Source organism: Macrobrachium rosenbergii, chromosome 48, assembly GCF_040412425.1.
Source record: "Macrobrachium rosenbergii isolate ZJJX-2024 chromosome 48, ASM4041242v1, whole genome shotgun sequence".
NCBI lineage: Eukaryota > Metazoa > Arthropoda > Malacostraca > Decapoda > Palaemonidae > Macrobrachium > Macrobrachium rosenbergii.
Window position 1 is genome coordinate 3,332,537 of NC_089788.1, and position 12,072 is coordinate 3,344,608.

Sequence of the window (12,072 nt, forward strand, 5' to 3'; positions counted from 1 at the left end):
AGTAAATTACCAGAGTTTGTGTAAAAAAATCCCCGCTCAACAGTCAGGGCCTACGAAACTTCTAAAAGGATAACAGCTCCAAAGTTGAACAAGTTCTCATAATAAAATGGCTCCAAGTACTTGGTAATCTTTAAGTAAGTGGAGATTCTGGAGAATCTCTAGGTAACGTAAAAACAATGCAAGCTCATTACAAATGAGCGCTATACATGAGGGAAAAATGATGAGAAAAAACATGGAAGTGATGGAAATGCTGACATGAAGAAACACTGGACACTTTTTGAGTTCAGGAGGTAAGGTACAAAGCCCCAGACACAAAATCCATCGGTAGTGACACAGAGAAATATACTGTATATTCTGGTGGAGTGACAGACAGTCAAGACAAAAGTGGAATACATATACTGGTCAAGGACGAAATAGCTGAAGCTGTGATTAAAAGTCGGGCAAATAAATGATGAAATATTGAAAATTATAACCATAAGCTAAGGCATGTCTGTCTGGTTTACGAACCCTAAACAAGAAAATCAAAAGGAGAGAAGCACAAATAGGATACAAACCTGACAGTAATGGGATACAAAGAATAAGGGGATTGGGATACAAAGGAAAAGGGGCTACAATGCAGTGTGAAACTTACAGAAGACTAAGACTACTTGAGCAAGGTATGACTACATTTGAAAAGGTACTGGAGGGAAGGCTGAGAAAAAAGTTTAAAATTAGTTAAAATCAGTAATTCATTCCATAAAGATCAACAGAAGCAGTCATGAGAATGATGTAACTACAGGAAAAATATCATTCAAAGAGGAAGGGATTATGCTTGAAACCTGTGGATTTTGAAAAGGCATTTGACAGGGCACTAAGACAAAAAATCAAATTGGCACAGTGGAGGAGAGAAGACATGGGCACGTGTATCAAAGGAACTTGAAATAAATGTTGGTGTCTACGAGAAATGAGCCCTTTGCCACTTATTATAAAAATGGAAGCTGCAAAGGAGTGTAGAAAAGTGGGCAAATTAATGCAGCTAACTGCAGAATCTGAGAAAAAGATAATTGAAAAGTTTAATTAAAAGGCAGAAAAGTGGAATATATAGAGAGGATTGAAAAGCTTTGTAAAACAAAGCTTATGGTAATTGGAAACAATGTGATGAGAGGGGACAAGGAACAGTCAAGTCAGAAAATCAGTACATAAATTATCACAAATTTTAAAACACACACCTGAGAAAATTTCAACAAAAAATTACCTGACAAACTTACTGTGGCATATTCATCAATGACTGGCTAAGTTGAACAGCTAAGGCACCGGCAGTAACAATGCCACTGCTTTCATTGTCACAATCTTGAAATATTTGTTTTAAGAAATCTTCAAAACCCCAATACTGAAGTGAAGGTAAGATATCTGCCAGCACTAATTTCTCTTGGACAGATTCTAGTAAGGAAAAAAAAATTGTAAAATTGAAAAGTTGCAGAGCATTTGGAAATTTCTTGTACAGTATACAAAGTCAAAAGGGACTCAACAATCTCCTTGAAAAGGTATACTAACATTGAAAGGCATCATTAAAACTGTATTACAGAAACACAGCTATATACTTATTACAAGGAAATGGCTTTTTACACAAGATCAATTTTGAAATAAAATCTGACAAGGGACATTACAAATCTTTGCAAATCCCTCATTTGTCCTATCATTCTTATTCTTCTATTTCCCTTAATGGTCTTTACAAAAAGGAGAAATGAACTCTAATCTTATTCACTGTTGGCCTAAAGAGCCACCTTTTCAAGGCTTCATTGAAGGTTTCTCTACAAAAATCTGGGGTCATCTTACAGATTTTCATCCTGCTACAGGACTTCCATATCCGATAAATTTTCTTACAAACCGTTTCCCCCCCTATTCTAACCCCATGCCTCAACCATTTTGATCTCGGCTATCTTATTCAATTTCCGAGCCTCTGTGCAACATATCACTTAACAACCTCCACCAGCTCCATCCAGTCTTGTTCATATCTATACAGTACCATTTATTTAGGAGAACTGAACAAATTTTACTCAGTCCATCGATGATTACGCCAATTTGTTTCTCGTAGTTTAGTTTTCAGGTATGGCAATTTTTTTTTGAAGTGCAAAATATTTCTCTCCACATGAATTTATGCACGATGACAGAAATGATGAAAAATATGGTTGTATAAAATTACTGGAGGAGGCAAGTCTCATGAACTTTCCCTTTCGTTAGAAAACAAAGATCTAAGCACTAACCAGTTAAAAGTTTAAGCATCAGTTACAAGAATTGGATTTATGGTAATGCAAATAAAAAATGTGCAAAGATATGACTATGAGAAAATAGGTGAGCAAGTGTTAGACAGGACAGCTTAGAAAAAAAACTCAAAGTAAGGTTTGAGTTATTTTACTGAGCACCTCTAACTATTTCTAGGTGCTAAGATGCTTACCTTCACTAGAGTTGGGAAATTTTGTTCGATACCTTTGATGAACTGCTAATGAACGATATAAGCCTTCTCCTGTGGCTAAAAATACTTCTTCCGTTTGTATAAAAGATGGTGCCAGGTCCTGTAATTACAAACATTACTTGCTGTATGTTGAGAGCCATAACACAAATGTGGGTCAAATGCATTCTATGCTAATGTAGTCTTCTACATTAGTTAATACATCAATATTACCCATGTAATATATTATTTACAAAATATTCAAGTGATGTGGGATTTCAAGTACTGTACAAAAACTGGGGACCAAGTCCAAAATGATACTATTTTTTGGTACACGAACGAAGTATGTTACAAAGAGAAAGCATTTGGGGTCATAGCTGGCTTCTATTGGCAAACTGAGCTCAATAACTTACACAGTTTACAAACACGATGAATTAACACCAGTAGGGAATAAATTGCCTGAAAAAATTCACATTTGCTACACTTCAGTGAATAAGCATCAAACTTTCACTCTGTAAAATATCAATATAGGTATATATAGCCCTCAATTTTCCTCTCCAGAGTATGAAAGGGGGATCTTATAAGGTAATGGGAACACTTCTAGGGTTAAAAAGTTTTATGCTCATGAAACCTTATGGTGTTACTAGTTGCAGTTTTAAAAAGTAAGATATAACAGGCCACCTAACTATTGAATATCTATCTAACTGAGGCAGAATACTTTTTAGCCATAGGGACGTCAAAGGATAAATTTCTTGTGTCTCACATCCTATGAGGTCTGGTACTCCCACCCCCAAAAGTGTGTGTGTGTGTGTGTGTGTAGTGAGGCATAGCCTCCTGCAACAAGGAAGGTGAATTCTTACTGACTGTCAACAGCTGCTGGACTTCTCCAGCACACAAAGGTAAATACCTTCAACAGACACCAAGTCCAGAATCTCTCAAAATTGATAACTATTTTTTTCTTTGAAAAAATATTAGATCTCATTTAACCAGTGGAGTGGCAAAAAACAGAACAAAAAATAAATAAAAAAAAACTCCATCATTTACAAGCAGGGAAATACGTGTCCGCCCATCAACATATAAATACAGTATATATATATATATATATATATATATATATATATATATATATATATATATATATATATATATATATATATATATATATATATATATATATATATATATATATATATTTTATATATATATATATATATATATATATATATATATATATATATATATATATATATATATATATATATATATATATATATATATATATATATACATACTGGTTTTTCTATGATACAAGCATACTTTCTTTTCCTAGAAAACATCAGAAACTTTATTCCAGGCTGATAAAAAACCAGGGCAGATAAATTTTACAATAAGCAACTTAGGCTGTTGCACACAGCCCAAAAGTTAATACCCCACAACTATCTTAAAAATTCAACTATCAGATGAACTGAAAATACTAATGCTTCTAGTAACATTTCTTTAATGGATATATCTCCAATCTTTGATATTCATTGTTGGTTGTAATCTTAACAATCATATAAGACACGTCTAACTTGTCATTGTAGTTTACCTGCTGGGATTCAGTCTTGTGGCTTAGTCATCAAATACCTTTGGGTCAAATGAGTCTGGGCAATTCAAAGATGGGATATCATTACAGGAAGACAGACAACTCATTTGCATCCTTCCTCTGCTTTTCCCTATAACTTTTCAACTGAGATGAGCAAGCATGCTCCTCATAATGCGAATCATCACACACCCAATAAGAAACAGAACTGGTGAGGGTTCACAATCAAGGGAGCAAAGCGGCCAAATGTTATCTCACCTTAATCATCCACACTGTTTGGTCTAAGTCTGATCTTTTTCTTGAATAGTATCTATACCAATGATCACAAAATTTCAATTTTAAGTCATAAACAGAGAAAGTACTTGAATGAAAGAGACAGTTGCCAAAAAAGGTGTTGGGTTTCCAACACGTGAGTGAGCAATATGTAACACGCAAATTCTCCTACCACAAAATAAGCAACTTGTTACCTTGCTTTAAAGACTGTTTTTTGATGGTGCCCAGATCAATCCTATAAATGACAGTTTATATCCACAAGGAAACAAATTGGTCACTGAAGTCTATCATCACTCTTCTCATTCGTTTATTTTAGTTTTTGTGAGAAAAGCTGCTTAATCTTCTACTTACCTGCTGATATAACTATGGAATTTCTGTAATTGCCAAATCTCAAATTATACATTAACTTTACTAAATTATACATTATTTTTACAGAGTTTAAATGCAAAAGGACCAAAAACAAATAATACCAGTCTTAACTGGCTATAATCTAACTACAAGACTATCCAGGAATTTTTCCTTACCTCTGAGTTTTGAATTCCAGATGATAAAATATCACTTCCAAACATGCCTGTTTTTGTTTCAGTAGAAATGGCAATATTATATTGTTCAAAGGACCCCTTATCTTGCGACTCTTCACCTGACCTTGCAAGCAAACTGAACTCATTCTCAACCACTAGAGATTTTGACTTTACACATGTTTCTCTAAGTTCACTTTCCTTAGTTGCTTCTCTCTGGAACACTGCATGATCTGCGTCTTCACTTGTTCCTGGACATCCATCAGTTTCAAAGTTTTCTGGGCGCTTTGCCTCCTCTTCGTCCTCTGTCTCGATTGCATATTCTGGCAGACTCTTTTAGTTTCTGTTTCTAAAGTCATTATAACTTTCTTATGTGGAGAACTAATTTCATATCTGGCTTGGATTTTGCTTGGCGACCCATGACGAAAACTGCTCTGGAACTTGAAACTACCCAACAAATCACCTTGTTCAATTACGGTATTAACAGAAGTTGAATCTTCTGGACCCTCATCGTTAGAGGTCATCTCACTGATTTCACTTTGCACAACCAACTGGGGGCTTACCTCTTCATCAAATGGAATATCAGTCTGATCATCTAAGAATGCATCCTGCTCTTCTTCGTCTTGACTATTATCATCAGTTTTCTCACTAGCACAACTAACTGCATCTACTGTGACTGAAATTTTTCTTCGTGGGGATTCAATGGTGTAAGTGGCTTGGGTTTTCATGGGTGATCCAAATGGAAAACTTTCCTCTATTATAAACGTAGCTGCGATTACTTCCTCCAAGTGATTGTCTTGTGACATACAAGACTCTTGTTCTGAGTCTGAAGACTCATGGCAGTGTGAGTCTTCCGAGGTTGGAAAATCTTGACCTGATTTGTGTTTCAGGTGTTCTCCTTGAGCCTCCGGCTCTTGATTACCCTCTGAACTCGTACTTGCTATTTCACCTTTGGTGCGGGCAACAAAGTCCCCTAAGTTCTCCACATTTTGAGAAGTTACTTCAGTTTCACCAATATTCTGTGGCTTAAAATTTTCACTAGTTGAGGCAGTTTTAATTGCCTGCATATTTACAGCCCCTTCATCTTGAAAATGTGCGCAATGATCGGTGCTGATGTCACTCTCACCTTCAAAGGAAATCAGTTTTTGTATTTCAACTCTAACGTCTGCTGCAACCAACTTGATGTCATCGGCAAGATGTGTGTCAGAAATGTTTGCATGATCTACAGTCACACCATCATCGATATTTTGTTTAGAATCAAAAGCTTGGAAATCTGTATCCTCGCTTTTTAACGAGTTTGTTACTCTTGATGAAATTTGTTGACCATCAACGTCTTCTAACAAACAAGGTTCACCACAAGAATTTCCTGCGTTCCTGACATCGAAGTTATCCTTTGCCTCTTCAACTGAAAAGCTGTCTTCTGTGTTTTCACTGGATGGGATGAGAATACTGTCGCTAATATCTTCCAACATGCTCACTTCACTGTGAGCGGACTGGTTTTCTAAAAGTTCTCTACAGCTTTGGCCCGCAGGATGCTGAACTCCTCTAGCCATGTTGCAATCTTCAGTGAGGGTACTGAAGTCCCTACTCTCTTGTGATGATGCAGTAATGTCTATCCTCTCGCAAGAAGAGATAAGAACACTGTCACTTATATCTTCTAATAAACTTAACTTACTAAATGCCTCATAAAATCTACTTGAGATCGTAGTTTCTGCCATGGCTGTGGCTCCAGTCAAATCAGATTCTAATAAAACATCTTCGCTCTGCTCTGATGGCTCAAGAGAGTCTTCCATCTTCTAAAATTTTTCCCAGCGCAGTACCTACAGAAAAAATATAACGAGCAGAATGTCAGATTTTCTGTTTAGTGCATAAAAGAACAATCACAATTGTACAAAAACAGACAGCAATTTCAAAATACACATTATACAAGATACGAATAGGAAACATATTGAACACCTGTATCTAAATCATTAAACAACAGCAATAATTAGATAATTATAAAACAGAATTAATGAGGATGGAGTATAACAGACAAAACATACAGGATACAACCTGGAAACATATTGAACATCAAATCATCAAACAACAGCAGATGTACTGACAAATTTAAACGATTATTCCAGCTCATGGCAAAAATAATTTTACGTTATGGCCTAGGCATTAAGTTTGTATTCCCAAAGGAACATTACAATATTTGAAGAGAATGTGTAATATACAGTAAATGAAAGCTGTTCTTTTATCTAGGCTAGAAGCTTATCCGTTAATTAGGCTACACCACAATGGGGATTTCTGAAGAAAAGCGCCATGTGGGAGGGGGTCGTTTAGTACTCGACCCTCAGGGATGAATGTAATGAAACAAAACAAAAAATGGTAAATTCTTCAAAGCATCTCAGGGTAAATGTAAATAGGAGGCCGCATGAAGATATCTTTTATTAATATAATTTTTTCTTAAATGTTATAGAAAATGACGTGCACCAGATAGATGCTTAGGGTATTAATTAGTCTGGTCTGACAGAACGCGAGTTTCGAGAGTCGAGAAACACAAAAACGTCTGTGGGAAATTCAGCAGGAAAGTGCCTCTCGGAAATGGCGTTTAGCCTGTTAATAAAATCTTTTGGTTGGACAGTATAGAAAAGGGGATACTGTATGTATATTATACTGTACAGGTGAGATAATTTGAGAAATGTACTGAGATCATGAGGAATTTACTATCTTTTAATTACCTTTCTTAGGGGATGAAAGTAAAAACATTAACAAAAGACAGTAAATTTCTCAATATTCTTCTTTATCTTCAGCTTTTCCCATCTTCATATGGGGTCGCTGTTTATTATTAGTCTTCTCCATCTTCTGCGATCATGCAGCATTACCTCACTTTATATATATATATATATATATATATATATATATATATATATATATATATATATATATATATATATATATATATATATATATATATATATATATATATATATATATATATGAGAAATTTACTGTATTTTGTTAATGTTTTTACTTTCATCCCCTAAGAAAGGTAATTAAAAGATAGTAAATTCCTCATGATCTCAGTACATTTCTCAAATTATCTCACCTGTACAGTATAATATACATACAGTATCCCTTTTCTATACTGTCCAACCAAAAGATTTTATTAACAGGCTAAACGCCATTTCCAAGAGGCACTTTTCTGATGAATTTCCCACAGACATTTTTGTGTTTCTCGACTCTCGAAACTCGCGTTCTGACAGACCAGACTAATTGATACCCTAAGCATCTATCTGGTGCACGTCATTTAGGCCGGGCAGTACGCAGGGTAAAACTTGAAACTACTACTGCGGCCTACGCACACTTCTAAGCTCGGCAACTTCAAGTTTATGCGCAAAATGGGCGCCGTGTTCAGTACCAGCCCCTTGGGAATGAACGTACAACCTATGTATATGCATTTGCTTTGTTTGTTAGCCCTATACACAGGCCTATGTATATACATTTGCTTTGTTAGTCCTATACACAGGCCTATGTATATGCATTTCCTCTATTAGCCCTATACATAGGCCTATGTATATGCATTTGCTCTATTAGCCCTATCGCAGGCCCATGTATATGCATTTGCTCTATTAGCCCTATACATAGGCCTACATATATGCATTTGCTCTATTAGCCCTATACACAGGCCTATGTATATACATTTGCTTTGCTAGCCCTATACATAGGCCTATGTATATGCATTTGCTCTATTAGCCTTATACATAGGCCTATGTAAATGCATTTGCTCTGTTAGCCCTATACACAGGCCTGGGTAGGCCTAGGTCAGGTTTGGTCTATCTTAACAATAAACCACCGGGGTTAATGTCCCCGGGGGGGGAGAATAGAAAGCGACAAAAGCAAGAAAATCACGTCAAAAAACGATTACAAACTAAATTAAATAACCTGTTGTATGAAATAAATTAAAATAACAATAAACAAAAGTGCATAGGCCTATACTGACCAGACTAGGCCTACGGTGGGTATATACGACCCTAAAGAGCAGTACGCTATATGCCAAGCAATGCCCTCGTCCCTTGCCCAAGATTCTTTGAAATACCCTTTAGAAATGTCACAAACGACCGATACAATTCCTTAATTCAGGCCTGAAACGGCTTCGTTTGTTCAAAACAAACAAGAATCAAGACACAAACAATGGCAGACTCCACCTTGAGAGTCTTTATATATTAATTATATTATTTAACAAAGATAATTTACTAATTATCGCTTTTCATTGATAAAAAAGAATGAAAATGACTCGAGACACTTACACGCCACTTTTAAAATACGGTTAATGACAGATAAGACGTAAAAGTTTTACGTAAATAACATCACACAAACACTAAACACAAAGTCAAAGCTCAAACTGGGATATTATTGGAACTCTCGCTGCTCTGAAAGTTGCCATTTTCCGTTATTTTTTGAAGTGATTCGTGAATTGCGGTGTTATGTCTACGTTATGTACGTCAATATACATCAAATTACCATTCAAATAGCTAATTTTATCACCCCATTCTCAAGTGAGGGTTTTAATAAAGTTAAAATGAAAAGACGAGTTTCCACCTTGCCAATTCGTAGAAGCGTAAGTCTTATAAAATATTGCGTATTGCCTATAGATTAAGGAGATGAACTTTATTCAGTTCGTTCTATATCTAATTTAAATTTCTTTTTAGAGTTCTTGAAACAATGGTTTTATGGTGCCCTAGCATCTCTGAACCATAATGGCGAGATCACAAGAATATCATTCGTCTTCCCAATCTTTAGCATCTTCCCATCAACTTTTGGACCAAGTAGTTGATAATTTATTGTTTTGTTCCATAATCTATCGTAAAAAATATTATGAATGATATTTGCTACGTGGTTTAACCTCCAAAAAGAGTGGTTGTGAATCTTGGAACAAGCAACATCAGAAAATCATCCAGCTTTGTATGCATAATGAATAATTTACATTACTATACAGTCCAGCGTTTTGATGCTCAAATTTCATGTTCTTTAAAGATAATGGCCCGGAAGGGTTTAAATGCTTCCTCAGTAGCAGAATTGATAACTGTAAATATGCTTAAAAACTCTGCCAAGACCATAAAAAAAGTCCTAGGACACATCATTTGATATATGCATTGACGAATTATAATGAATTATGAAGAGAAATGTAGCAAAGTATAACTTTTTGCATGTGAAACTCAGTTTTACCTGGTTGCAGACGTCAATGCAAATATGTAATGATGCAAAAATAGCAAAATGAACGAATAAAAATTAAAAGACAATTTACATAAATAATAATCTGGTGCTGAAACATGGTCTTGCACAGTTTAATATTAAGACAGCAAAATTAGTAATACAAGGTGCAAACAGTAATCAATGAACTTCCAAATGTGATACAAGATATTTGTAACAAAAAATAGGGCATGAAAACTGGAATATGGATACGTTAAGAATACCTGCAAATAATAATGTAATCTCAAGCTAAACTACTACAAGTCTCTATAATGGTTTAGCGGATTCATGATTTACTAAACCAAACTGGGTTTCATTGGAACAGTTAATCCAAGAAATAGATGTAAAATGGAGGGTTTTATGCACAAAATATATAAAAAAATTTCCAACACTCGGGAAAATATATACTAAAATTACGGCAGGATTTAGCAATGAAATTGCAAAACGGAAATTGGAATTTCCCTGCCCCAGGCCATTCAAGAAATGTCCAAGAACCAGTATATAGCCTATCTATAAAATATGAAAATTTAATTTGAAAATTTAAACTTTCAAGAAACTCAGAAACTGTTGTGACATGGAAAAACAAGTCACAGCATTAAGGAAAATTATAAAATGATACATAAATACTACCATACCTTTATTTGTCCTCTAGTTTACTTGCCTTTGTCCATACTTACTGTCGACCTTGAAGTAGCCTGTAGTCTGAAGTTGGATACACAATTCTCTGCTAAGCCAGAAAAATGAAAATGTCCTCATTCTTTCCCTCATTAATTCATTTTGGTGTTCTCTTCGATATGTATGTAATTTGTGCCGTATTCTAACACCTATCGGATGCTCTGGTTATTCAATTTAGTCACAGACTGCAAGACACAGCTTCTTAAGTAGACGCAGGTAAGTAAATGAATAAGTCCCATTGTCACCTTTTTTAACTTCATTCCTTCCCCAGCCTGATGAACCAATCAGTCAGACAAAATTAGCAACCACACACACACACACACACACACACAGCTCTTCCATACTGTTCCTTTTACTGAATTCAGCCACAAACCATACTGTTTTCGTTCAGGCTAACAGATCACCAGCAGACTTTCTGCAAAAAGATTTTTTTGCTGGCTCATGACCCACTTAAACAACATAATTCTGTTGAGTCAGACTCTGCCATGCTATACTAGAGAGGCTTCAAATAGATTTAATATGAATGAATGAAGAAGAAAAGAACTAAGAGGTGACTGGGGGAAATAGTAGGTTAGAAGATGACACTATCCCATCATGTGTGACCGATGAATAGTACAGATACAGTCGAATGTTAGTATTTGTCGAAGTAAAGTGTATTTTGCAAATTGCCCCGCTGCAATTTGCAAAATACACTTTATTTCGACAAATGAATTGGTTTCACAACACTAAGGAAAAGGTTTGCAATGTTTTGAGGAAGAAAATCAACATCAACACAAGACAAAGTTTCTCCCTTAATAAGAATGATTACTACAACTGCTTGATACAGGGAGTTCAAGGGGATTTTGATGTTTACAGTATATCATTATTAGTTAAAAGCTTAATAGCCGTACTTGGGAGCAAAACGTAAAAAACTGGTGTACTTATTCAAAGTGTGCTATCATGGGGTGGACAGTATGTAAATTTCCTGCAAATGACACCTAGAGTCCTTCCACATTCAAGCTTTAAGAACATATATCCAGTTTGATGTCAATGAAAGAGACTATTTTTTAACATGCCTGTCAAACATCAACTCCAGTCTCTTCTCAGAACACTCTAGCCTTATGGTTTATAGAGGATATTAAAATCCCATTCTTTGGCCCAGAGTTTATGAGGCTTGTGTTTCAATTCATACCTCTAAGGTCCAGTCACAGTAGCAGGATAATCCCTTCCTGTTCCCGTTACCGTTTTGTGTTCTGGGAGCTCATCTTCCCACTTTTGGCCCTCTCTTCATGACATCCTCATGGGTATAGGTATTCTGGGGTCACCCATCCATAAGTCTCAGCTATATGAAAGTGCACTCTCCCATTCCTGCCAATTGCCAT

General features: G+C 35.6%; 1 protein-coding gene across 5 annotated transcripts in view; it reads right to left on the reverse strand.

Annotated features, from left to right (window-relative positions):
• The window catches only part of LOC136831178 (uncharacterized), a 1,009,691-nt gene extending 1,000,491 nt beyond the window's left edge, over window positions 1-9,200 (reverse strand). For all 5 annotated transcript variants that reach the window (XM_067091138.1, XM_067091137.1, XM_067091135.1 and 2 more), the window contains exons 1-4: window positions 9,094-9,200; window positions 4,808-6,621; window positions 2,435-2,552; window positions 1,248-1,419 (exon numbers count right to left, since the gene is read on the reverse strand). In XM_067091138.1, coding sequence (XP_066947239.1) covers window positions 1,248-1,419; window positions 2,435-2,552; window positions 4,808-4,852 — 335 coding nt within the window. In that variant the 5' untranslated portion in view covers window positions 4,853-6,621; window positions 9,094-9,200. The remainder of the gene's footprint in view (window positions 1-1,247; window positions 1,420-2,434; window positions 2,553-4,807; window positions 6,622-9,093) is intronic.
• Between the last annotated feature and the right edge of the window lie 2,872 nt (window positions 9,201-12,072).